Consider the following 26604-nt stretch of genomic DNA (forward strand, 5'->3'; position numbering starts at 1 on the left):
CGTGCCGCCTGCCCTGCCGAGGGGCTGTTAATGTTTGACGGGGCACGTGAGGGACCCGCAACCTGGCTGGGTGGACGATGTGGGGGGTTGTACCCGGTGAGCTCAGAATGCTCTCCCCTCCTCCAGGAGCTGGCTGCAGGAGCTCAGCACCCCTCCGGGTGAGCCCCGGCCACCGCAGCTGTGCTTTCTCTTCCACTTGCCAGCCCTGGCAGCCATCCCTCTGCCACCTGCGGGGCCGCGCTGCAGGGCCAGGGAGGGAGCAGGCATTGCAGGGAGTCCCAGGGCTGTGGGCAGGGTTTGCCTGCTCTGGGTGTTGGTGTAGGGTCTCCTGTAAACAGGTGAGTGGGAGCGTTTCAGAGTAAGGAGCAATGAGCACTGCACTCAGCAGAAGTGACCCAGCCTGCGAAGGGGCCACCGTATCCCCCCGGGAATGGCTTCAGCGGAGAAGGCAGGAGAACAAGCAGCCATCCAGCCCTGCAAAGTGGCTGCCCGGCAGGGGTATGACTGCTGCTCTGCAGCGCAACCCCAGCCTCCAGCACAGCGCAGACCTGGGTTGAGCTGCCCTCGATGTAGTTTTCTGCCCTGAGCTTGCCCAGGGGGGACTTTGAAGCACTGTGATCAACCAGGGCATCCCGCAGCGAGGACTCCCACCATTGAACCACTTGTGTCCTGTCCCCATGGTGTCACTGACACTTGAGTCCATGTGCTAGCAGGCAGGGCATGTCCATGCTGCCCGATAACCCAGTTCCCCAGATAACCCAGCTTCCCCAGCCCCATCGCCCCTGGCACAGGCCGCCCAGCCCCACAGCCCCCTGGAGGTGCACGCTGCTCTTTGCTGGCTTTTATTGACATGGACAAGTCTCAGCTGGATCCTGCTCCTTGGAGCCGAGCCCAGTCCCCGGTGCCTGCCCGGCACCGTCATGCGGGGACCTCCGTCTCCCCCTGAGGCTGCTCCTTGGTCTCCAGTGCCTGGCGCGTGTCCACCTGCCACTGCTGCACCAGGTCTGTCGGGGTCTTTCCAGCCTGCAAGAGCGGGCAGAGAGAGGCTGGGGCCAGGGCGGCGCGACATGTTGGGGCAGCAAATGGCCCTGGTGCCAGCCCCCCTGCCCACCTGGTTCTTGGCCATCATGTCGGCCCCATGCAGGAGCAGCATTTTGATGATCTTGTAGCGGCTCAGCCGTGTGGCGTCATGCAGCGCCGTGTCGCCTTCCTGCAAGAGACGCGGCCTGGCTGGGGATCGTGGTGCAGTCCCAGGGACAGGGACCCCCTGCCAGTCCCCGGCACTGCTCCCCAGCTCCCCGCACACCCACCTCGCCACAAGGACAAGGGGGACGGTGCCTGCCCCAGCTCTGGCTGTGGCTGCCAGCGCCCTGGGGCAGGGATGCCTGCGTATCCGGACATGCCCTGCTGCAGGTGCTGGGAGCCCTTGGTGGAGTCAGCCAAAGGAGGGGGGATCAGTGCTAGCTGTGGAGCCACAGCACTCACCCTGTCTGGGGAGTTGATGTCCACACCACAGTGGATGAGGTGCTCCACAATGTCAGCGTGCCCGGTCCGGGTGGCCACGTGGAGGGGGGTGCTGAGCAGCTTGACGGGGAAGGAGATGGACATCAGAGGGCATCTGCACCCACCCCGGTTAACCCAACACAGGGCCAGCCCTGGACCCCCGGGGCATGCCCATGCCCCTGGCACAGCCCTGTGCCCCCAGGCTCTGCCCTGCACACCTTGTCCTTCAGGCTGAGGTCTGCCCCGTGGTCCTGCAGCAGCTTGACAGCGTCCAGGTGCCCACCCCGGCAGGCCCAGTGCATGGCGGTGCAGTCCAGCTGGGCACAGAGGGTCACGTCATGGCAGGGGACACTCCCACCCCGTGTCTGTCCCCCACCACCCCAGCTGGTCCCCGTGCCCTGGCTGAACCGGCAGAGCCCTGCCAGCAGCCACCTTGGAGGTGGGGACAGCACTGCCCTGCTCTCGGGACCCCAACCCTGCTCTTGCTCCAGCTGTGCCATGCCCAGAGGCTCAGACCAGCATGGAGCTGGGGGCAGGATCCGGCCTCACCCGGTCCCTGAAGTCAACAGTGGCCCCGCTGTCCAGCAGCTTCTGAAGGATGTCCGTGTGTCCCTCCAGTGAGGAACGGTGCAGGGCCGTGCGGTGGAACTGGGGGGATGAGGGACCACATTGGCAGATGGATCCAGCCACCCCTGGCCCAGCCTGGGTGTACCCCAGCCCCGTCCTGGGGGTCTCAGCCCCTGCCAGCGGGGCATGGCAGCAGGGCATAGGTGGGGGGTGGCCAGCGGCCGTGGGGGATGCTACCTCATCACACGTGTCAGGGGAGCCACCGTCTGCCAGAAACTTCTCGATGACACGCATCTTGCCCTGGACGGCGGCTCGGAGGAAGGTCTCTGGCTCCACAGGACCCTCCTGCCGGCGGGACGGGCTCAGGGCTGGGGCATCGCAGGGGTGCAGGAGAGGGGACAACACGGGGGCCCCCTGCCCTGCTTCCCCAGGGAGGTCCCCAGCTGGCAGGGTGAGCCAGGGGCTGGCCTGCGGGGGCTCCAGCCGCTGTCCCAGCAGCCCCTCTCCCACACCCTGGGACCCTCCAGACATACAATCTCCAGGGGCTCTGGCGGTGGGGGGGGCTCGGGGGTAGCTGCCCGTTCCTCCCTGCGCTGCCGGCGCTGCTTGCGGAGCTCGATGAGGCGCTGGATGCTCCCCACATCAATGATCTCCCGCCGCAGGTCCACTGAGCTCTTCCGCACCCGCTCCTGGCCCTGGGGGGGACACACAGCACCCCGTTTGCCTTCTCTGCGCCCAGCCACCCCCCAGCCTCCCCCACCCTGACCCCCCTCACCTTGACGGCCTCGAGGCCCCGGTTCCTGGGGCCACGGCGTTTCTCCTCCTCCAGCTCGGGTGTGTTCATCCGCTCCACGGCCGGCGGCTCCCACGCGCCATCCTCTTTGAGTCGCTGCATGGGGACGGGGGGGGCTGCATGGTCCCAGCCAGGCATGGAGCAGCCCCACCACCTCCGTCCCCAGCCCGCTGGTGGAGGTGGCTCTGGGCAGCCCTTGGTCTTGCGCTTGCCCACCTGCCCTACTTGGCAAGCTGGGCACCTGCCTGCTGCTCAACTCTGACACATGGGCAAGAACTCTCAGGTTGGGAACCTGATGCCCCTGAGAGCCCTTGGCCACCTTGCTGCATCCCCCGGGATGGCAGGGTTGGTGCGAGCCTCCTCACATCCGAGTCCCTAAGGATGGACACAGCGCAAGGCAGGTCTCTGGCGCAGCCTGGGCAGGTCCCCCTGCCCAATGGACCCACCTTCTCCTCCTCCTCCTCCTCCGCCAGCTTCTGCTCGATGAGCTCCTTGGCTCGTTGCACTTCCAGCTCCATGTCTGCCTGTGGTGCACAGCCCTGTGCAGGATGTAGCTTCTCCTCCTCGCCACCACGGGCAGGGAGCGCCCAGCCCTGGCTCCCGGTGCTGCCGGCGACTCCGCTGGCTGCGGGGCTTTATGCCGCCAGCCCCTCCGTCCCATGGCCCAAGGGCACTAACAGCTGTGGCTGCTCCACATGACTGGGGCAGCTTTGCCATGAGCTCACCCTCCTGCTTTCTGGTGGCCCTGGCTCACCTCCACAGCCCCGCACCCTCTTAAAGAGACCCACTGCCCCCCCCCCCCACGGGCTGCCCAGGACCCCCGTGCTGGGTATGGGGAGCTGGGGTGTACACAGCCCGCAGCAGCTGGTCCAGAGAGGCTCAGCAGAGCAGGGACATGGTCCAGGGTCACTCCATGGGTCCTGTGCCTGTACCACCCACCCTGGGCAGCCATGGTGCTCCCCACGGCTCCCATCACCCCATTCCCTTGCAACTAGATGCTACAGCACCCACCGGCATCGCCCAAGGCTCCCTGGCACCCAGGGAGGGGGTTGCTGCCCATCCCAAAGGGAGGCGATGGGGCCTCCCCAAACCTCTTGGCCAGCAGCAGGCAGCACGTGATGCCAGAAGCCACAGTCCCTCTGAGCCGCTTTGGAGGATGACCTCAGGTGCGGAGCGTCCCGAGCAGTCCTGCCAGGGTTCCCGGTGGCCGCCCGACCTCCCCTGCCATGCACGGGCAGCCTGGCAGCGGGGCTGGCCTCACGTGGGGCCGGTGGGCAGAGCCGGCAGCTATTCCCGGCAGCAAGAACATTGTTCAGCCCTCCCCGGGCTTTGCTCTCCCCCTTTGTAAGATGAGGCCAGCGCTGCCCTGCGCCGGGACAGTTAATGCGCTGGGCACCAGCCCCCAGCACAGGACCTGGCAGAAGGACAGATGGGGACATGCCACTGTCACCCTCTTGGGCAGTTCCGAGGGCCACCCTTGAGCGCCCTGTCCCATGGGTGCCACAGCCTCTGGCTGTGGAAAGGCACCATTTTCACCAGGACAGGCAACAGTGGCCACAAAGGTGGCCCTGGGACCGTCCTCCTCCATGGAGCGTCCTGCCTGGCCCCAGGGCAGACACAGGCTGAAACCTCCGGAGGGGAAGCACCAGGAAAGATATGCAGTGGCCCCACACTAGCAAGCAGCCAGGATGGTAATGGGATGATGCCAGCAGTGCTGAGGAAGGGTCCAGGCAGGCAAAGAGCTGGGGCTGGTGGGACGGGGTCAGGGTGGCACTGGGGAGCAGAGCTGGGGCACCTGGGCTCTCCCTGACCACCCTGTTCCCATCCTGCCATGAGAGCGGATGCAGGACAGGCACAGGGACCTCCCATGGCTGTGGGTGACAGCTCCCCAACCTACCCCATGGACAGAGGAAGGATGAAAAGGCTTTATTGATAAATACAGACTATGTACAGAGGGGAGACATCTCCACCCAGCCCAGCACCCTGGGGCCTCCTGGCCATGGGGAGCCGGAGCCCAGCAGGTCATGGCCTCTCCCCACCAGCACAGCCCAGCAGTGTGGCCCTGGCCATGCCAACCGCCCCAGAGACATTTGGTCTTGAACCTCCTGCAGCAAACGCAGCGTGTGCCTGTGTCCCCAGCCAAGAGGGGCCAGCACAGCGGCACAGCCCCATGCAGACCCTCCTGGGGGGTCACCCAGATGGTGGGCAGCCTTGGGGGTGAGCAGGGGCTGCCCTGGCTCCGGCAGGGCTGGGATGCGGCACGGGGCATCCCCAGAGGTGTCGCTGCCCCCTCAGCTCCATGCCCTCTCCCCGCAACCAGTGCGGGGGTGGCTCAGTTCCTGGGCGGCAGGGGCTGGTTGACGATCACTTGCACAACAAAATCCTTCTGGATCTTGGTCTCCTGCAGCCGTGTGCGGTCAGTGAGCAGCTTGCCCGAGAAGAACCAGCGCTGCCAGGCCAGGTCAATGCCCTCCTGCACCTGCAGCTGCTTCTTCAGCTGCCCGATGGTGTCGCCCATGCTGGCGCTGAGCCGCAGGTCCTTGCCGGTGGAGAGCCGCACCTTGAGGGCGAACTCCCGCCGGGCATTGGGCAGGGGCTCGGCTGGCTCCGCCATCTCCTCCTCGCTCCGCTCCAGAATCAGGTTGACGGGAGGTGCCAGGCAGTAGACAGGCAGCTGGTACCGGTTGCCCAGCTCATCGTAGCACTCTGTCAGGGACCCTGGGGACAAAAGGGTGAGATGCTGTGGGTGGTCACCCCCATGGACCACCCATATGGGGACAGGGCCACCCCAGGCAGTGGGGTAGAGCCTGCGTTGCCCCCTTTGGTTGGGCTGAGCTGTGAGGATGGCAGCTGGGAACCCCTTTCCTCTCCAACCTTGGGACCCCCATGTGCCCAGATATGCGGCACTCAGCACCCACCCCACCCGCGCCCCCGGTGCCGTCCCTCACCGTGGGGCAGGGTGATGCTGGCTCCATCGAGGATGGCCTGGGCCAGGCTGTGGTCGTTGGCCTCCACGGCATAGGCAGCTGCCTTCAGGGCATCCCAGATCTCCTTGCGGCCCTCGAAGGCAGGTGCCGTGTCCCAAAACTCATCCCGCTTGCTGCGCAGCTGCCCGTCCGTCATGGGGTAGTCACTCTTCCACTTGGGACGCTCCTTCTTCAGGGGCTCATTGCGGCCTGGGGAGGGGAGGGGATGCTCAGCCAAGGGACGGGGCTCCCCCTTGGGCCCCGAACCCCCCACCTCCCCATCCCCACAGGTTCCTGGGCACCCCTGGCACCATGCACAGTGGTGCCCGAGGGATCGCCCTGCCCAGCACAGGACAGTCCTCAGCACAGCCAGGGGGAACTCGGCTAAAGCTAGCCCTACCCAAGATCCCACTGGCCGCATAGCAGCTGCCACCACCAAGGGACATCCTTTGCCCCCAGGAGGGACAAGAGCTTTTGCCCCCATGCTAGAGGGACCAGCCCCTGCCCCACGGGGTGGCTGCAGGGCCTCGGGGCCCTTTGAGGCAGAGCAGTATTTATAGCTTAGGGAATTAGCCAGGAAATAAGCTGGTGAGTCGGAGCGGGAAGGGGATTACGGGGGCTGAGCTGCAGCCCTGGTGAGGGGCGGGGGGGAGGGTGGGGCAGGACTTCACTGTCCTTTCTGCCCACCCTGAGATGGAGGGAGCAGCTGCGGGCAAGACAGCAGGCAGACAGCGTCCAAGGCATCAGGGGGGCAGAGGGCATCGCTGGGGTGGGGGGCTGCCAGCCTGCAGCAGCCCCAGCAATGGGTCAAACTGAGCAGGCTCTCCATGAAACAGCCCCCAGGACGCCCAGCAGCCAGCAGTGCCCAGGGGTCTGGGCCACCCCCATACCGCTGCCCTCCCTACACTAGGCTGCAGCCCCGTGGGAACAGCCCCATTCCATCGGCCCCACGGCTGGGACGGAAACGTGGGGCAGGAAGGAGCTGTTGTCACTCCCAGCTGAGCTGGGGACAATGAGTGACAACAGCTCCTTCCTGCCACCCCTCTCCCTGGGTCAGCCAGCCAGCACCCTTCCTGCAGGGACGGGACACGGGGGATGTGGAGCCCCAGCCGGGCAGGAAGGATGCCTGTGCCCACACAGCAACCTAACAGGCAAGGCGATGCCACACGCCCCAACTGCTGGGGACAGCCACCACTGCCAGCTGTGGGCTGAGCCACGTTCCCCAGGCAGCTTTTCCTGGGCAAGTGTGCGGTGACACAAGGTACTATATGACCTTTTTTATTTTTTTGTACTAACCCTTTCCCACCCCATCCGAGGCCACTGGAACCAGCACAGCACCTGCTTTCCCAGCAAGGCCCAGCCCAAAGCTGGACATTACACATGGCACCCACCCCGGGAGTCCCCATGGGGCACAGGAGCTCAGCTACCCTGGGGCTGGACACTGAGCATCCCTGATGGGCGGCAGCCTGCCTGCACCCACATCCCCAGAGGAGCGAGGGCAGTCGGCTGCAGCCAGCGCTGCCGATTCAGCAGTCACGGTGCCGGGCAGGAGGGATTTGCAGCACCGCAGGACAGAGCAAGGTCGGAGGCAGCACCTGCCCCAGGAGGGTGGCGGAGCGGTGGCCACGGCCAGCCTGAAGGACACGGCCAGGACCACGTCTCCACGCTATCTGTGGCCACCAGGCTGGGCCACGCATCCTCACAGCTGGGACCGTCATGCACAGCAGGACTCCTGGCTGGCACCATCCTCCCGGCTCCGCTCATGGCAAAGGGAAGAGGCTGGCCCAGGGGAGGCAGCAGGATCAGAGCCATGGGGCCCGGCCGTGGCAGGGAGCGGGGACAGGTTGCGGCTGCCCCATGCGGGCAGGCGTGCCCCGCAGCATTGTCCAGGTAGGCAGGGGCTTAAGTCCCTATTTATTGCTGCCACCCAGCTGGGCCCCGCAGCCTCTAATCACCTCCTGCCGCTCTATTCCTGGCCCCTTGTGCAACTTCTCCGTGGCGGCAGCACCACCGGACAGGTCCGGCTGCTCGCTGCGCTCGGACGTGAGCCAACAGGATCTGGCTGGCAGCCTGCCTGCCTCCTGCCCTGTGCCTGCAGCGCCCTGCCTGCGGCTCAGACCCCCCCCCCCCCCCGCAGTGCTCCAGTTCGGGGACCCCCAGGCAAGAGGCTGTGCCCTGGAGGCACCCTTGCCCCGGAGCTCACTCCCTGCCTGGCTGGAGCCCTGGGGAGAGCCAGGCAGCCCCAGCCGGTGAGTCCTGGAGGCTGGCTTAGCCCCAGAGGAGTTGCCAGCCAGATGGCACACGACACCGCTTCCAGCGGCGCTGCCTGGTCCCCTCCTGGGCCAGGCAGGGTTGGGATGCTGCGTGCCACCAGCATCCCCTGCTCCTCCTGCTGCGGCAACCCGGCCACCCCGGGGACGACGCTGTGACCTGCTGCTGCAGGGAGCCCTGGCAGGACCCCTCTGCAGGGTGTCACAGCGAGGCCCAGCCAGGGCAGGAGCCAGGTGGGCTGCTTTAGCAGGGTCCCCGTGGCAGCAGAGGAGGGCAGGCAGAGCACCCCTCCCCACCTCTGGCAGGTCCTCACGTGCTGGGACCCGCCGGCCCAGGGCAGTGTCCCCGTGCTGCAGGTGAGGGCAGCTGCAGCCTTGCTTCATCCTCCACCACCTGCTGAGCATCTCCCATGGGCTGGTGGCATCACACAAGTGGAGGCAGAAGCCAGCCTGGGCACCCCAGCGTTGGGGACAGCCTCGCTCCCCCGGGAAGCGACATGCTGCAAGAAAGTGACAGCAGCTGCCTGGGGCACAGGGGTATCAGGAGGGGACCGTGACCCATCCCAGGAGAGCCTGGCAGGGAGTGAGTAGCGGTGATGGGGACAGAGGCTCTGCAGCCGGCTGTTGCCTGGCACAGGAGGGGAGCACACCGATCCAGGCATTGGGATCCGACCTCCCCAGCCACAGCAGCCCCGAGTTCCGGGGCAATGGCCCTACAACCCCACCGAGCCGAGTGATCACTCGGCTGGGGACCCCAGGACTGACACCCACAGGAAAGCACCTGCACCCCTGTGGGCCAGAGCGTGCCAGGGTGGGGGGCCGCAGCCCCAAGGGGAGCAGGGCTGCCAGCCCCATAGGGGGCCATCACCCTAACGTGAGCCAGCAGGGCATCCCCAGAGCTCCGCACGGTGGGGACGGCTCCCCACGAGCAGTGGGCACAGCCAGACCCGGCAGCCACGGCACCCTGCACGCGTTGCCGGAGCGGCGGGCACCATCCCACGGGAAAACCTCCCCCCCTCCCGCATCCCAGCTGCGGGCAAGGGCCGGGACGCCCCGTCCCCGGGCACACGCTTCCTGCTCCTCCTCTCCCGCCGCCTACCACCCCTTTGCCATAAACACGGTAATTACCGACTGCGATCGCACCGGCCAGGGAGGCGGGCGAGGGGAAGGCAGGGGTGATTCACCCCGCCGGCCCCACATCCCCTCCACCGGCCGGTAGCCGTGCCCGTCCCCGTGGTCTCCGGGACCCTCCAGGGCAGCATCCCGGGGAGGTGCCTCGTGTCACCCGGGCACTGGGCTGCCGGTAACTCCCGGGAGCCGCGGGGCTGCACCAGCCTCCCACCCCGCCGCTCCCTACCCGCTCCGCGGCCGAGTCCCCGGTACCTCCCGAAGCCCCAGGGGAGCGGGGTTGCGCCCGTCGGCAGCAGCCCGGTGTACGGGCGGCACCGACCCCGGGCAAGGACCCAGCGGTTTGCAGGACGCGGCGTGCCGGGGGACACTGCCGAGCCCAAACCGGGGGCACCCCCCAACCCTGCAGCCCGTCCCGGACACCCCCTCCCCGGGAGGAGCCGGGGACCGGCAGGGCTGGGCAGGACGCGCCGTGCACCCCGGCCCTGACCCCGCAACCCCCCCGGGACGCCAGGACGGGAGCCGCGGTGCCTGACCCCCGAGAGCACAGAACGGCTCCCGGCGGTGTGCATGGGACAGCACCCCCCCCCGCGTCCACGGACTGCACCCCTCCGGTGCCCACCACAAGGGTGCACGGGACCCCCCCCGGTGCCCGCGATTCCGGGAGGTGCCCGGGCGGGACTGCCCCGGCGGGCCCGGCCTCGCTCACCTGCTCGCTTGCGGGGGTTCCCGGCGGCGGGCCGCTCCCGGCGCTGCCGCCCCACGCAGCCGCCCATGGCGGGGCTCAGCGGCGGCGGCGCTCGGCATGGGGCCGAGCCGGCTCCGCGCTGCGCCCGACCGCGGGGCCCGGCGCCGTTCAGCCGCGCCGCCCGGCTCTGAGCGCCGGGGCCGCCCCGCCGCCGGAGACACCCCGCGCCGCGCCGCGCCCCGCCCCCCCAGGTGCGCATGTGACCGCCCGCACCGGCACCGCCACCGGCACCGCCCACGTGCGCGCGCCCGCTCCCGCAGCGGGTTTGTCCGCCCCGCCCCGGCCCGCCGTGCCGGCCCCGCCCCCTCGCGGCCCCGCCGTTACACCCCCCTCCCCCCCTCCCGGGGGCGAAGTGTGGCCGGGGGGGGTGAGGGGTGAGGGGTGAGGCGGGGGGTGCTCCCGCCGCGCGCGTGCGCTGTCGCCGCTCGCGGCCCGAGGGCGCGGCGCATGCGCACGGCGGCAGGGCCGGCGGCCGCTGCCCTGGGCGTGGGGTGTCATGGCGGCGGCCGGGGCCGGGGCGGGAGCTGCGGTGCTCGCCGCCTCCGTCCAGGACTTCGTGGCCGGGCAGCAGGACGGCCGCGCTGCGGAGGTGGCGGCAGGTACCGGGCGGGCGCGGCTGCGGGGCGGGGCCGGGCGTGGGCACGGCGGCGGGGCCGGGCCTGGGGCGGGCGTGGGCACGGCTGGGAGGCGGTGGGGCGGGTCGTGGGGGTGTGGGGTGAGCTTTGAGGGTGAGCGTGGGACTGGCTGTGGGGATGTGGGGCAGGACATAGGCACGGCTGTGGGGCAGGGCTTAGGATGCAGAATGGGGGAGGCCGTGGGGAAGGCCGTGGGGCAGGGCAGGGTGTGGGGGCGAGGGACCGAGCGTGGCCATGGGTCGTGGCGCCGGGGCATGAGGCTGCGGTGCGGAGCGTGGCTGTGGGGCAGGGCATGGGGGAACGGGCAGGGCCTGCAGCCGTGAGCTGGGCACTGAAAGAGGAGGTGGGGGGCAGTGGGGTAGGCGGGGGGCAGCAGCTAGGGTGAGGGGCTCTAGGGACGAGGCCGAGGCGGGTGTGGGTAGGTGTGGGGCTGTTGGGAGCTGGGTGAAGGCAGAGCTGTGGGGTCTGTGGGGCGGGTCAGTGTTTGAGATGGCGGGTCTAGAGCATGGGGTGGGATTAAATGTGTGTTGGGCCTGCTGGTGGTGCCAGGGGCTGGCCTGGAATGGGGAATGGGGCTTCAGGGTGGGGGGAGTGGCATGGGATGTGTGAGCTGATGGGAGCACGAGGCTGCAGGCCCCAGTACTGGAGGTTTGGGGTGCAGTGGGAGCTGCTGTGGGTGGTACTGGGTATGGTTGGCTGGGTGGCAGAGAAGGGTCCAGTGGGAGGGGGGTTCATGGTCTTCCTGAGATGCTGTGGGAGCTGACTGATGTGCTGGCTTTCCTGGCCCCTGCTTCTGGGACCAAGCTCTGACTGCCCTCACTGTGGTTTCTCCTCCTTTCCTGGCAGGGCTTGAGGCATTTGGTTTCCTTGGATAAATTGTCTATCTGCTTGGAGCAACAACTTTGTGACTTTGTTATATTAGGGAATTTGCAGCTTCAGGAGTGTGGCTTTCTAAGGATAAGGTGGCATGTTTGTGTTTCTAGGCATTGGCTTCAGCACGCTTTGGAAAGGAGTTGAGAGAGCAGAGAAGGACTACATAGGTTATGTTACACAGAAGGGTACCTTATAGACCTTTCCCAAGGCCGATGGGTTGTGAACTGATCCATGGTATCTCGGTGATGAGATGAGCTGGCAAAATGGGAAGGTAACCCAGTGGTCCATGTAACACAGGGTGAAGAAAATGCCAAGGGAATTAGGAGGAATTCACTAAACTATGTGACATTCAAGATGTTGCAAAAGAGTTGTACTAAACCTCCGACATAGTTGGGATAGACTGGGGGAAAGATAACCTTACAACTGCTGTTGTCATCTATGGTCATGTTACAGAAGTGCCCAGAGAAAGCTTTGTCTCTTTGAAGACATACAAAGAGAAAGAGCCACCCCCGCCACCCCCCCCAGCTCTCGTCAGCCATATGGTGCTTGTGACAAACCTACCTTGACAAGTGAGGGAGCCAGCAAGTGTCCTTTGGCCCCTCTGACCTCATATAGAATCACACATCAGAAAGTATTAAATTGCATCATGTATCCTTGAGCGAAAGGGGAGGTTTTTTCTAACCTTGTGGCCATTGTGCAATTGTTGGAAAAAATGCATTGAGCTTTCCCATGTGTTGCTGAGTACTAAATTGAGTGTAACTTGGCAAGTGGAAGAAAGGCCTTGGTGCTGTCACAGGCAGCTTGAGCTGCACGGGTCAGTGGGTGGCAGGAGGAGGATGAACTAATTTTTTTTTTAAAAGATAGGGGGAGAAGGATACTGCTGTTACAGAAATCACACGCTCCCTGTGAATGCTGTGCTCGCATTTTGAGGGTGTGGGGGAGACAAGAATGGAAAGCCTGCAGAAGTGATTAATGTCTAGAAAGACACGGCATGAAAGGGGGACAGACGTGTTAGGAAAGGGAGCAGATTGATTCCAAGTAATAATACAGCAAGGGTAAATGGCTTGCTTCTGTTTAGCCTCTGGGACTACAGGAACACCAGAAGAGGAAGGCAGCCCCTCCTGGTAAGGGAGTGCTGGGATTCAAGGTGTGTAATTAACCTTGGGAACTTGCTGCTGCCAGATGTGGAGGCAGAAGTTCCACAGGCTTGCCACTGTGCCTGCCGTGCTGATGAGGCAGGTCCAATTATAGCTGTGCTTGTGCTTAAGCCGTGGCCTGCGCAGCTGTGCCTGCAAGCAGGAGGCAGCTCTCAGAGGTTGCGCTGTCGGGGCTGGTGTGGTCGCTCCACGCAAGGCAAAGCTGGTCGCACCCCCAGGTCCCTGAGAACAGAGCGAGTTCTCTCACTGTAGCGAGCAAAGGGGCTGCTAACCGCGGGGAGTATCAATAGCCGATTGTGGTTTGACCATTACACTTCAGCTCTTTCCTGCTGATTAGGAAACCAGCAGCTTTGTGTAGACACTGCTTTCAGTCTCTGAAAACGCAGAGAGGCAGAGTGCTTGGCCACAGAGACAGCGTTTGTCTCAGACCTTCTCCACAGTGGTTCAGAGGCACGAGGGCTTTTCACGAGCTTACAGAGCAGGATGTTGGGATACTGGGTGTGAAGGGACCGTATGAGCTCTCCTGGCAGCCCACTCTTGCTTTGTGGTGGTGCACAGCACCTGCTTGCTGTTGCACTGTTATTCTTCTGCAAGAGATATTGCCAGCACCTTACAGCTGTCGCTCAAGGCACCCCCTGTTCAGTCTGTGGCTGTTGAGTCTGCGACCTGCTGGGCTCCTCTTCTTCCTTGCAGCTCCCCTTATCTGTTCTGTCCCTCAGTCCAGGCTCCCTCTCCCTGCTGTGCCAAGCGGGACTGGAAGCTCTATGTCTGGAGTCGGGGCTGCCTGCTGTCAGAAAACAGTCATCCCTTGTCCCATCCCCAGAGACCACTCTCTGATGAGCAGCATGACTTAATACTGGGATTAACTGCTTAGGAAGAGCCAGTAAACGCTAGCAGCAGCAGGAGACACTAGCTGAGACAAGGCCTGGGAAAGCCCCAAATGAAACCTTTAGGCTTCTGAGCAGGTGGGTGCCCTGTCAGTCATGCAGGCAAGACTTCAGCAGGGCAGAGGGATGAACAGGGCCCTCTGGAGTGCCCAGAAGTGCTCCTGGGCAAAGACAGTGAGTCTCAGTGACTGAAGGGTGCTTTCTTTGTGGAGGAGAGCTGTTTTGTCCAGGTAGAGAGTGAGGGGTGCTGCTTGTTTCCCAGCAATATCCCTTGCCACCTGAGCTGCAGGTTAGAGGGCTGAAGGTAAGGCAGTCCCTTGCCCCCCACCCCATATCTGACCACAGGGCATGCACAGAGCTTTCCTACTGGGAAGGTGTCGTGTTAGCAGTGGGTGGTGGGAGTGGAGAACCTGCCCTTCTGCCAAGGCTTTTGTAGGATGCAGCGGGTCCTTACCAAAGCCTCCCAAGGAGTGACTCTTCCCCCAGTTGAGTTGCAAGAATATTGAGGCAGGAGGTGAGTGAGGCAACCTGGTGGGGTGTCTGAGTCAGAGCTGGTAATAGACTCCAGGAGTCCCAACGCTTCGTCTTCCTCTGACCACAAAGCCGCCTTTCTCCCTGCCCTCCATCTTGGAGGGAGTCTTGTGCAGGTCTTGCTCAGCATAGCATGGAGGTGGCAGAGCCAAGGTGGGAAGCCATGTGATCACTCGTGTCTGGGCTGTTTGCTTGGCCAGTTCTCCCTTGGGAAGCATCTGGGGAGCTGCCCTCTGTCTCCTCCTGGCTTGCTCACATTAGAGAAGCATTTTTTGGCATCTCAGCGAAGCGGAGCACAGCAAGGCTGCTTCTCTCAGGAGCCACGCATTGGTCACAGATGGAGCCAGGCTGTGGCGAGAGGGCAGAGGCAAAGTGCAGGCACGTTCACCCCTTGCTGCCAGCTCTCAGCTCTGATCCAGTCAAGGCAGCTCTCAGTCCCAGACATGTTTGCAGGCAGGGCTGGAGGCAGCTCCGCCAACTGAGCACACATGGCTCCTTCGGTGCTTAGTGAGGTGCCGACACCCAGCCAGCCTTTCCTGCTCTGGTGCTGGGGCCGTTCCTGGCATCTGTCTCCAGTGCCATGCGTGACTGACGGTCTGGGAGTCTTTTTGCTTCACTCTCTTTACCTCCTTTCTGCAGGGGTGAAAGATGGAAGTTGGACTGTGCTGCAGCTTGTGGAAGCCCTGGGGTAAGTAAAGCCTTATACATGTTATACATCACGTATACATCTCCTTGCAAGGGAGATTCCCACAAGGAGGGACAACGAGAAGGAAAAGTGTGTTCATCCAGGATGAGCTAGCTTCAGCACTGGTAGGCACACTGCAGCACACAGGCCTGCAAGGATGTTGTCCGTTCACAGCATGGGACCTGGGTGGTGCTTTGACCTCCCAGGACTTGGGCTGTTTGGGAAAGAGCAGGGCCGGAGCAGCTCTTGATGCTCTCCCAGGACCGAGGAGAGGTATTGTGGCAGGCAGCAAGCCACAGGGCACTTCACGGTTGAGACTGTCCCCAGAAGGAGCTGCCTGAGCCCACAGCTGCACATCAACATGCCACAAGTTGTCTGGCACTCAGCTTTTGCTTCTGTCTCTGAGCTGTCATGGCCTGGGAGTTGGGGAAGCTCATTTCTCTGAAGCTGGGGGCTGGGTTTGCCTCATTGTAAGAGGCTTTGCCCTTTTTCAGCCCTTGTGATCTTGGGAGCCTGAGTTTCAGGTGCAGAGCATGGGCAAGAGCAATTTCTTTGGTCCGACTTGAGAACTTGGAATTATTGCTGCGTGGCTCTGGGGCTGGGTACATGTGTGCAGCACAGTCAGGGGAAGAGGAGTCTGCTCCCACCCTGCCAGCAAGTCAGGCAGTATTGGGCCACCGCCCCTCTGCCCAGAGAGCAGCACCTCTTTGTTTTTATAATGTGTCTGCTCAGGATGCGCTTCCTGCTTGGGTGTTCCTGCTCACAACAGGCCTTTTGGGCTTTCTCCCCACTTGGGCTAGGTCTTGCCTGGAGAACACAGATCCTCGGATGCGAGGGCGAGGCATCCAGCTGCTGTCACAAGTCCTGCTCCAGTGTTACTCCCTGCTCCAGGAGAAGGAAGGTAAGGGCTGCTCTGGGCCTTTGAGTGCTGCTGGCAGGTTGGGGGCTAAGCCTGTGCCACTCAAGTGTCTGTCCTGCTGTTGGCAAAGGGTTTGGTTTAGCACTGTGACAACTTTTTACATGTCTCTCGAGTCAAAGGCCAAGGAGGACACGGGCCCTCACGATGCAGCCTTTTTGCCAACCTCACCACACAATTTGGGTCACTCCCTGAACACGCCAAAGCCCTGGGCTGCAGCTGGTGCCCCTGGCAGTGTGTGGGTGTTGCACACCCAGGCGTGCTCAGCGCCACGTGGGACGTCTTGGGGACACATCTGCATGTCAAAATCCTTGGTGATTCAGTGCAGGAAAACCATCATTCACAAAGCAAGTCACGATGCAGCCTTGTGGCCTGCCCAGGTTAACTCTGGGGGAACCCTGGGGCCTGGGGAGGAGGGGAGATTTGCGTAAGGATGAGAGTGGAGTGGAGGACTGGGGTGGGGAGAGGAAGATGCCCTGTTCATGACAAGAAGAAGGTTTGGTTATGTTAAATGCCCCATAGCAACCGGCTGGCAGTGGGGGAAGTCAGTAAGTGCTGCCAAACTTTCACGTGGACTGGGGGCCTTGCTGATGGGTAGCTGAACCTGTGCCAGCAGGCTGGCAAGGCAGGGGGGCCCAGCTAGTAAGTGAGGTGGAGAAAGGGAAGGATGGAAGTAAAAGGTGCTTAGTCCTTGGCATTTGTCTCTGTAAGTCTCAGACTGGTGCCAGGCAGGGCTGAGGGCAGCTGTGTGGAGAGAATATACACAGACTAGCTACTGGTGTAGCTGGAGTCAGGTGTGATGACCGTGATGGGGACTGGGGTGCTCCGGAGGGGCAGCCGGAGGTGGGGAGGTTCAGTGGGGACGCCTGGCAGAGTCAGGGCAGCTGAGCGAGCTGGGTTAGAGCCATGTCACCAGGAGCTCTGGAGGAGGGTGGGCAGAGCCAGGGCGCTGGTGGCTGCTGTGACACCCCCAGCTGGCCCCGTCTCCCTTCGTGTCCCTCCTCACGCAGTTCATTTCCCAAGTGCTGCGTCAGGCTGCCTCCTGGGGGGGTGAGTTTCTGCAGCAGCTGTGGGCGCAGGATGCTGCTAGCCGGCTCTTCCAGTCTGCTTCCTGCTGCCACTCCCCAGGGCCAGGGTGTGCAGGCGCCCGTGGCCGTGACTCAGGGGCCGGGAACGTGTTGTGGAGCCAAGCGCGGGGAAGCTGGAGCTCCTGCTCCAGCCCTGCGCCCCACCCCACGACATCCTCCAGCCTCCACTGAACAGGCATCTTCTGCTTCCCTGCTGGCATCTGCACCCACGTGTCTGGACAGGCCAGGGCAAATGCCTCTTGGGTAGCTCCAGCACCTCTGCAGCGGCCAGAGGTGGGTGCTGCCCCACTGCGGTCAGACGTGGGTTGCTGATGGGGGGAGGGTGAAGGCGTTGGAGCCAGGTGGGTGCACCCAACAGTGGCAACTCGTGCTGTTCACCAGAGCAAGATGTGCTCGCTCTTCATCTGGCAGCTGCTTTTGGCAGAGCTGGGGCCGGCACCCAGCAGCTGCATTTCCTGGGACTAATGCACGTTGGTGTCTGTTTCTGACAGTGCTGCATCTGGTCCTGTTCTATGAGAATCGGCTGCAAGACCATCACCTTGTGATCCCCTCGGTGCTCCAGGGACTCCGAGCGCTGGTGAGCTTGCGCCCCACAGTCTGCAGCACTGGGATGCACTCCAGAACAGTGCTGGGGAGGTGCAACACCTGGGTACAGGTTGGAGCAGCATGTCGAGCAGGGCCCAGCGGGGCTGTCACCTCCTGCCCGGTGACATTGCCCTATCTACTCCGTGATCCTGCTGTGTCCCTTGCAGAGGGGCAGGGGAGAGGAGACTGCCTTGATCTGCCCTGTGCTGGTATTGGGGCAAGGATTCCCTGGCCGCTCTGGGGAGCAGCACAGATGATAGGCATCTTGTTCTGTCCTGTCTGTGGGAGTGGTGAGCTCTCCCTGGCATAGGAGAAGATCCTGCAGGTGACTGCTGTACAGAAACATAAAGCTCCATTATATGGCTGCCATCATGGTTTTCTATTCTTGCTTTTCTTTTCCTGTCCCCAGAGCATGTGTGAGGTGCTGTCCCCAGGGCTAGCAGTGTCTGTGCTCAAAGCTATCTTCCAGGAGGTACATGTTCAGGTGAGCAATGTGATTTCCCATTATCCTGTCCCTGCTCTCTGGGTGTCTGGGGATGGCCTGCCTGCCCGGAGGACTGAGCACAGTCAGTGGCAGTGCAGCGTAGCGCATCCTTCCCGCAGCAGTGCAGTGCTCCTGCGAAGCTTAGAGACAGTGTGTCTCACTGCAGAGCGAGAGGCAGACAGCAGCTGAGGATCCTGTTTGGCCCTTGTCCTCTCTTCTCTCAGCCCTGGGGGGGTATTTCCTTTGCTCTGTTCTGCAGGCTGTGTTTAAGTGCCCTCAGCACCCGAATTCTCCAGTTTAAGATTGTTTACGTTGGCAGGGCCTTGGGCAGTATGTGTGGCCCTGGTGTGACCGTGATGGTGCATTCATGCAGTGAGGGACACTGTCATGTTCAGGTGCCATTGCACAGGCATGTGCACACTTTGCATGTCGTAAATGGGATCTGTGTGCCAGGAAGCAGCAGCTGAGCTGCTGGGGGTCCTGCCCTCTTTCTCAAGGGCATGTGCTGCCCTTGCGTGGTAGGTAGCAATGCTGCCATGTGTGGAAGCTTGTTTTGATTGCTCTGCTCCTCCCTCCAGTCCCTGCTGCAGCTGGACCGCCACACAGTCTACAGCATCATCACCAATTTCATGGGCACCAGGGAGGAAGGTGAGGGGGCAGATGCCAGAACCACTCTGGGGTTGTCCAGGCTGGGAGGATGGCTCGCTTTCACATTTTCAAAGGCTCTGTTGCCCTGTCTGGGGAGAGCTGGAAGGGCTGTGGGACTGGGGAAACCTGGCTGATTTCATGCCCTGTTGGTGAGTTCTGGTGTCCTGCATCTGCTCTCGCTCCTTCTTTCTGCAGAGCTGAAGGGCCTGGGTGCTGACTTCACCTTTGGCTTCATCCAGGTGATGGATGGGGAGAAGGATCCGCGCAACCTGCTGGTGGCCTTCCAGATTGTGCGTGATCTCATTGCCAAGAACTACGCCCTGGGTGAGCCCGTGCCTGCCGTGCAGAGCTGACTGGGGGACATGTTGCTTTTCTTTGAGTTGTCAGAGGGATGGCCCTTGGGTCTGACCAGGACTGGGGTTGTACCTGACATGCTTCAGAAGCTGCAGAGCTAGCCTGTCGTAGGTGCTAGGCATAGCTGCTGTGCCTCTTTTGCCCAGCATCTCTGTTCATGTCCTCTGCCCTTTCCTTGCAGGTCCCTTTGTGGAGGAGCTGTTTGAAGTGACTTCCTGTTACTTTCCCATTGATTTTACTCCAGTGAGTGAGTCTGCCCTGTGCCACAGCCTGTTCCTTCTGGCATTTTCTCAGGGGGTCGTGTCCCCTCCAGGAGATGGGAGGGGAGGATGGGCAAGAGTCTTGGCTGGGCAGTGTTTAGCTGCAAACTGTGGTACCCAGGCTGACAGGCTGGTGCCAAGCTGGCTGCAGTGACTGGCATCACTGCTGCCTTGCTGGAGATGAGGTGATGCAGCCTCGGCTGATGGCTGGATTGGGAGGTTTCCTGACCGGTGACCTGCTTGCTCTGCTTCCCTTCCAGCCCCCCAATGACCCTCATGGCATCCAGAGAGAAGACCTGATCCTGAGCCTCCGGGCTGTACTGGCCTCCACACCTCAATTTGCTGAGGTAGGAAGCTTCTAGGGGGTTCTTGAGCACCCCGCTGTTCAGAGTGCTGTAGCTCCTGCTATGGCTCCATGGGAAGGCAACAGCTGGAACGAGGAGCCTGCACTAGGGCAGCCCTGTCTCCTGCTGGGGTTGGGCATGGGGAGAGTGCTGACGCTGATGTCCTGGGAAGGGGCTGCCTGTTGCAGGTATCCCTCAGCCTCTGCTCTCCTGGCAGAGTTTGAGCTTGCAGCCCCGCAGGGCCGTGGACAAGGTGGTGCAAGGGGTGGGCTGAGTTTAAGTGTCTCTCTCTGCAGTTCCTTCTCCCTCTGCTTATTGAGAAGATGGACTCAGACCTGCAAAGTGCCAAGCTTGACTCTCTGCAGACTCTGGTAAGGAAGGACCCCTACACCCTTCAGCCCACAGCTGGCCTGTGGCAGCAGCAGCCAGCCACCTCTGAGTCCTCCTCCCTGCCAGCCGGAGACTGTCCCTTGCAGAGCCACGATTTCCAGGGTCCTAGTTTGGCCTACGTCACTCTTTTTGCTCATTTCTCTCCCTTGAGTGGTTTGTGCAGTTCAGCATGAGCTTGCAGGATGGGCAGTGTCCCTGCTCTGTGTCCTCCCAGTACTGGCTTCTCTCTGATGCTTTCTCCTGGGTCCCTCTTGCAGACTGCCTGCTGTGCCATCTATGGGCAGAAGGAGCTGCAGGAATTCCTCCCCAGCCTCTGGTCATCCCTGCGCAGGGAGGTGAGTACTCCAGGGCCCTTAACAAATGCTCCACCACAGCTGGGCTCCTGCTAAGCATGAGTTCACAGCCAGACCAGGCGGGTCCCATATCTCCCAGCAGCACCCACCTGTGGCCTTGGACAGCCCCAGCTGAAAAGTGGGGGGACAGGCCAGCCCTATCAGCATGTCCCGGGGGCTTGGATGTGCCACACTGCATGTTCAGAGCACGTGGGAAGTGAGGCGGGAGCCTGAGCCCTTCTGCTCACATTGGGAGCATGAAGCCTGCAGTTGGGGTCAGCACAAAGCTTAGATCATCCTGTGACATCTCCTGCAGGTGTTCCAGACAGCAAGCGAGAAGGTTGAGGCGGAGTGCCTGGCTGCACTGCACGCCCTCTCTGCCTGCCTCTCCTGCTCCGTGCTCAGCTCTGACACCGAGGATCTCCTGGATTCCTTCCTCAGCAGCATCCTGCAAGGTAGCTAGGAGAGAGACCTACCCTGCCCCAAGCAGCCAGGCCTGCAAGCATGCTCCTAGCTAGAGATCTGCCCTCCTGTTCTCTTTGAAGCCTCTTTCTTCTCTTTCTAGCCCTCACAGCCATTGTTGGCTTCTCCAAGGTAATTGGCTGCAGGAAGGGAGGAGAAGGGGGCACAGTAGGAAATGCCTGTTGGATCAAGTTGCTTTCTTCTCTGCTGGGGCTGGGGCATCCAAGGCTGTGCTGTGGGCTTGGAGCTGGGGGAAGCAGCTCTGCTAGGGAGGCTGTGTGGCAGCTCAGAGCTGCGCCCCGGCAGCACGTCCCAGCCCAGATATCAGCTGTGTCCCTCCGTGCAAGGCAGAGGAGCTCTGCCAGCGCAGCTGACACCCAGCCTATCTCAGATTGCAGGCACCATCTGTGCGAGCCCGACATGAAGCTGGTGTGGCCAAGTGCCAAACTCCTGCAGGCAGCAGCAGGTGCCTCCCTCCGTGCCTATCACTGTGTCACCAGCAGTGTCCTGCCCCTGCTGCTGGAGCAGTACACCAAGCACCCGCAGGTAAGGGGCACCCCAGGCTCTGCGGTCCCAGGCAGCAGGGCTGAGTGCAGCTGCTGGCTCTGCAGGGCTTGGTGGGAGCAGGGTATGAAAGTGGATGTCCTTCCCTGGCTGCAGGTGGGGACCCTGTGGGCACCCTCTGGCCTCTTAGCGCTGGGCTGAGGCATAGCTGTGTCCCAGCAGTGACAGTGATCTGGGTTGCTCTTTTGTGTCCCTGCAGAGCAGCCAGAGGAGGACAATCCTGGAAATGCTGCTGGGCTTCCTGGAGTTGCAGCAGAAGTGGGGACATGTGGAAGAAGGTGAGGCTGGCTGGTCCCTCTGTGGAGGCACCGTGTCCTAGGGGGCTGCTGGCTCTGACCTCACCTTCCCCATATGCTGACAGAGGAGGAAGGCTCATTGACCTGGGCGACTGTATGTGCAACTCTCTACCATGTCCCAGGGACCCTGCATGGCTAGGTGTCAACCAGCAGGGCCCCAGAAAGGGTCTGTCAGGTGCCATGGTGGTGGCTGTGCGGTGACAGCCAGGCACAGGCAGTGACTCCATGCCTCTCTCTCTAGATGAGAGCACTCTGCTGTCGCTCCGAGCCCCGGTTTGCTCTGTGGTGTTCTCGGCGCTCACGGATCCCAGTGTGCAGCTGCAGCTGGTTGGGATCAGGGCACTGACTGTCCTGGGCTCCCTGCAAGGTTGGTGCCTTGTTTCCCTTGGGGAGGCAGAGGGAGGTGTCACCCTGTTCTCAGAGACATGGTGCCACATGGCTGCTGGGATGTCCTTGCCTGCTGCCTGTAGGTGAACAGGAGCAGTGGCAGCATTTCCTACCCAGGCCATGAGCTCCAGGGACACTTGGTCTCTCTCTTGCCTTTTTATGCTGGGCACCATGTATCTCTGGTGTTTGGCATGCTGCTGCGGTGCTGCTGGCCTGGACAAGGGGGAAGAATGCTGGCCAGAACGTGGGCATCTTTGCCTTTGGCCGAGGGCAGGATTCCTTACAGCTCTTTTCCAGGCTTCCTGTCTCCCTCTGACCTGGAGCTGGTTGTGGATCACCTCATCCGTCTCGCTCTGCATGAGGAGGATTCCCAGAGCAGGTTAGGGGTGGGCTAGTGCCACTGCAGTCACCCAGACTCTGGGGAGAGGAACAAAGCCTGGCTTTGCTGCAGAGAGGGGCTGTAGTCTGGGGGAAGGTACAGGAACTGTCTGAACTAAAAGACTATGTGGGTGTAAGAGTAAAGGGATAAACCAGGTGATTTATAGGCTGGAAATTAGAAAGTCTGTGCCTGTCAAAGTAGGGGACTCTGCTCTGCCTGCCAGTAGGGTGGAAAAGGCAGGTTGCTGAGAAATAGGTTTCTGGAGGCACCTTCTGGCCCAGATCTGTACAGCTGGTGTACAAGCAGCCCCAGGTTTGCAGTGCTCACATCAGCCCTCCCACTCTCTTCCCCCCTCGGCAGCGAAGCAGCGATGGAGGCAGCTGGATCTCTGGCCCCCCTCTACCCAAAAGTTTTCTCTGGACACATGGTACCCAGGCTTGAAGAGGAGCTGCAGTCAGGTAGGGCTGGCAGCCTTGGGAAGGAAGTGATGTCTCGTTTTGGGGTGAAGCCTGTCCCATTTGGCTCCTACCGGGCAGTGGGGCTGTGCCATATGGCGTAGGTCAGTGGCTTTCCTGCTTGGGGAATTCCCAGTGCAGGCACTGTGGTGCTGGCATAGGGAAGACCGTGCCTGGTGCTGGCAACCAGCCTGTGTGGCCGGGATCAGCCCTGTGGGGAGGAGCTGCCCAGGCACAGAGCAGGCAGACTGCCTTGGGCCTGGCATGGGCTAGTTCTGCTGTGCTGCCTCATTCCATCCACCCTGGCAGGGTCTGGGCCCTGAACGCCCTTGAGTGAGGGGGTCTGGGGTCACCCCAACACCCCTCTGAGGTGTGTTTCCTCTTCAGAGTGGCAGGAAGAGAGCCCCCGTGACCACTGCTCCCTGTGGCAGCGCTGCCTGCGGGCCCTCGCAGCCGTGTCCACCCACACCAGCATCGTGAGAGAGACTGTCCCTGTCCTGCTGCAGCATCTCCGGAAGGTGCAGAAAGGTAATGCAGCCCGCAGCAGGCAGCTCCACGGAACGTGTCTGGGCAGGAGCTGCCTCTGTTACCACTGATGGCTGGGAGAGTGGGGATGGCAGAGGTGCAAGGAGCCCGGGGTTGGGCTGCGAATCCCACTGGTGGAGAGGGAGTAGGGAGGGCTGCGTTGCCCCAGAATCCCGGTGCAGATCAGGGCGGTGGGTACTCAGACTGTTTGATGTGATGGTGACTGTGCCCTGCAGGGAGCGAGGCCGGGAATGCCCAAGCCATGGTCTCTGTGTGCCAGAGCCTGCACCGCGTGGCTCTGCAGTGCCAGCAGGACGCGGAGAGCTGCTGGTACTACCACCAGACGGTGGTGCCCTGCCTGCTGGCCATGGCCGTGCAGGCTGCCATGCAAGGTAGGTGCGGGGCTGGAGTAGGAGAAGGGGAAAGCAGGCAGCTCCCCGGGCTCTCTGGGATCCCCGACCCTGCAGCCGGCCCTGCTGCTGCCGCCGCCCTCTGGCAACCGCGGGCACTGCGGGCCCCGCTGCCTCCTGCCAGAGGCACAGCAGCCCTGCCCCAGGGCCGGTGTGGGTCAGGGGGCTGTGCCTGCCTCCTCCCTCCGGGCAGCGGGCTCCAGCATGTCCCTTTCCTCCCCCTGCCTGCAGAGAGCACCCACCCGCTGCTGGGCAAGGCACTGCTGGAGGAAGAGGTGCTGGCTGCCATGGTGCCAGTCATCAGCGCTGCCACCACTCACCTGAGCCCTGAGTGAGTGATGCTGGGATGGGACGCCGGGCATTCCATCGTGGGGAGGGGGCAGGCTGCGTGCCCCCTGCTGCTGTCTGTTCAGGGGGACCCTGTGCCTCCTGGGAGGTACCCAGGAGCTCTCTGGTGACCCTCCCAGAGCAGCACGTTGCAATGTCTCCTTTCTCCTAGGCTGGCTACCCAGAGCGTGTCTCATGTGGTACCCCTCTTCCTGGATGGAGAGGTCTCCTTCCTGCCCCAGAACAGTTTTCCTTGCTCCTTCCAGCCCTTCGAGGTGTGTTGGGTGCTTGGGGCTGGGGTGCCAGAACAGGGGCAGGGAATGAGGATGTCGGCACAGGCTGGCAGCAAGGACCGTGATGACATGGGTGCTGTTCTTCCCCCGCAGGATGGGGAGTGCTTGGAGGCACAAAGACGCCTGGTCGCCCTCCTCATGGCCTTCGTCTGCTCCTTGCCCCGCAATGTAAGTTGGTGGGGAGCAGGGTGGAGGGACCCTGACCAAGTGGCCCCAGGCTGTAACGCGCTCTATGTCTCCTCCAGGTGGCAATTCCTCAGCAGGAACGGCTGCTCCGTGAGCTGCTGGCGCTGAGTTGCTCCTGCAACTGCCCCTTCACGGCCACCACAGCTGCCAAGTGCTTTGCAGGGCTGGTGAACAAGCACCTGGCGGGTAAGGGGGCTGGGCAGGACGTTGTGGGTCCCTGCCCACTGCTGGCAGGGGAATGGCTCAGCCTGTCCCTTCTGTGTCCCCAGGGCAGCAGCTGGATGAGATCCTCCAGCTTGCAGTGAACAGGATGGAGCTTGGCCTTGCAGAGGGGCCCTGCCGAATGCAGGCGCTCACCCTGCTGCTCTGGGTAAGGCCTGCTGTAGGTGCGGGAGGGGGGAAAGCTGGGGGGGGGGGGGGCAGCCTGGCACTGACTCTGCTCTGCCTGCACAGGTAACCAAAGCCCTGGTGCTGCGGTACCACCCCCTGAGCTCCCGCCTGACAGACAAGGTAGGTGGCAGTGGGGGGGATCTGATGTCCAAGGAGTCTGCCCGCTCCCCCCATGGCCAGCTGGGAACCCCCAGCAGGAGGGCACCCTGTCTCAGGGCTCTCTCCCTCGCAGCTGCTGGGCCTGCTGGGTGACACAGAGCTGGGCCCCGCCGCGGCTGACGGATTCTCTCTGCTCATGGCCGAGTCCCCAGATGTGCTGCACAAGGGCTGCCATGCCGACGTGCGCATCATGTTCCGCCAGCGCTTCTTCACTGACAACGTCCCCAAGCTGGTGCAGGGCTTCCACGGGGCTGGCCCCGGTGAGTGGCCACCCACAGCCCAGTCTCGCCACCCCGTGAGCCCTTACCCAGGGGACCTGACCTGGTGTCCCCCCCTTCCCCTGGCTGCCTGTAACCGTCTCTGCTCTCCACAGACGTGAAGGCCAATTACCTGAAGGGCCTGTCCCATGTGCTCAACCATCTCCCCAAGCCTGTGCTGGTGACGGAGCTGCCCACGGTGAGAGCCAGCCTTGGTGGTGGGGATTGTGGCAGTGCAGAGTGCACAGCTGGGAGTGACTCATGTCTCCTATGTTCTCCCCACCCGCAGCTGCTTTCTCTCCTGCTTGAGGCCTTGTCCTGCTCGGATCGTGTGGTGCAGCTCTCCACACTGAGCTGCCTCCAGCCACTGCTGCTCGAAGCTCCCCAGATCATGAGTCTGCATGTCGACACACTGGTCACTAAATTCCTCAGCCTCACCTCCAGCCCCACCATGGTGCGTGTGCCCCCTCCTTCGCCCCCCACCTGCCCCTTTCCTCTGCCCCTTGTGCTGCCCTCACCCCCGTCTGTTCCAGGCTGTCCGCATCGCCGCCCTGCGCTGTGCCCATGCACTTACCAGCCTGCCCACAACAGTGGTAAGTACTCCTGTGGCAGCCTGCTGCCTGCTCCTGCATGTAGAGGGGCAGGGGGGTACTAGACCTCCTCCTGCGGGGCAGCCAGCATCCAGCTTTCTCATTAGGAGCCGTTTCTGTCCTACAGCTGCTCCCATACAAGGCCCGAGTTATCCGGGCACTGGCCAAGCCTTTGGATGACAAGAAGAGGCTGGTGCGGAAGGAGGCAGTGGCAGCACGGGGGGAATGGTGAGTGCGTGGGGCTGGAGCTGCCGGGGTGCTGGCATGTTGGGGATGTGGCTGATGGCACCATCTCTGTTCCCACAGGTTCCTACTGGGGAGCCCGGGCAGGTGAGTGCCCTGCATCCCCTCCCTGTGCTGACCGACAATCTGACCGGGCCCCCGCTAACCCATCCAACTGATGCCATGGACCCTTGGAGCCCAGTACTGCCAAAGTGCTGGGGCTGGAGTGTCGGGGCTGGCAGACAGCACCCCTCACAGCAGCACCTTCCTGGCACCCACAGCGGGGAAGGAACTGTGCCACTTGTGGCTTGCCCAGCTGCTGCTGCAGCCAGGGACAGTGATGGACAGACTCACCATGTGTGAGTGGAGAGGGCAGGCCTGTGCACGCACATACAGTGTGTGGCAACCCGTGGGCCAGAGGAATAAATATATCTGTTTTGGTAATGCTGCGGGGGGGGTCTTCATGCAGCTTGGGCTGGGACCCCAGTGCCTTTCCATGTCAAGTAGCTAAAGGTGCTGCTGGTTACAGGCCCTTACTCCTCTTTCCATGCTGGGGCA

The 26604-nt window shown here is 62.6% G+C and overlaps 3 protein-coding genes across 3 annotated transcripts; 1 reads left to right on the forward strand and 2 right to left on the reverse strand.

Annotated features, from left to right (window-relative positions):
* Nucleotides 1-831: 831 nt before the first annotated feature.
* Nucleotides 832-3523, reverse strand: ANKRD2 (ankyrin repeat domain 2). The gene is made up of 9 exons (XM_075026951.1): nt 3310-3523; nt 2846-2959; nt 2604-2765; nt 2308-2415; nt 2053-2151; nt 1722-1820; nt 1486-1584; nt 1112-1210; nt 832-1023 (listed from the first exon to the last, which is right to left on the reverse strand). Exons 1-9 carry the CDS (start codon nt 3379-3381, stop codon nt 919-921), a joined length of 957 nt encoding a protein of 318 aa, XP_074883052.1. The 5' UTR covers nt 3382-3523; the 3' UTR covers nt 832-918.
* A 1250-nt stretch (nt 3524-4773) lies between these two features.
* On the reverse strand, nt 4774-10198 carry UBTD1 (ubiquitin domain containing 1). Its single transcript, XM_075026191.1, has 3 exons — nt 9937-10198; nt 5812-6039; nt 4774-5581 (listed from the first exon to the last, which is right to left on the reverse strand). The coding sequence occupies exons 1-3, from the start codon at nt 10172-10174 to the stop codon at nt 5196-5198; spliced, it is 852 nt and encodes a 283-aa protein (XP_074882292.1). The 5' UTR covers nt 10175-10198; the 3' UTR covers nt 4774-5195.
* A 243-nt stretch (nt 10199-10441) lies between these two features.
* On the forward strand, nt 10442-26490 carry MMS19 (MMS19 homolog, cytosolic iron-sulfur assembly component). The gene is made up of 31 exons (XM_075026192.1): nt 10442-10574; nt 14698-14746; nt 15544-15644; nt 17239-17324; nt 17742-17816; nt 18395-18464; nt 18660-18788; nt 19000-19061; nt 19339-19425; nt 19719-19793; nt 20070-20147; nt 20461-20599; nt 20998-21152; nt 21370-21448; nt 21708-21833; nt 22151-22232; nt 22593-22690; nt 23075-23215; nt 23449-23604; nt 23854-23953; nt 24122-24224; nt 24336-24410; nt 24488-24614; nt 24698-24798; nt 24882-24938; nt 25051-25237; nt 25351-25433; nt 25524-25688; nt 25768-25827; nt 25952-26052; nt 26131-26490. The coding sequence occupies exons 1-31, from the start codon at nt 10472-10474 to the stop codon at nt 26156-26158; spliced, it is 3078 nt and encodes a 1025-aa protein (XP_074882293.1). The 5' UTR covers nt 10442-10471; the 3' UTR covers nt 26159-26490.
* The last annotated feature ends 114 nt before the right edge of the window (nt 26491-26604 follow it).

Source organism: Buteo buteo, chromosome 4 (assembly GCF_964188355.1).
Source record: "Buteo buteo chromosome 4, bButBut1.hap1.1, whole genome shotgun sequence".
Lineage (NCBI taxonomy): Eukaryota > Metazoa > Chordata > Aves > Accipitriformes > Accipitridae > Buteo > Buteo buteo.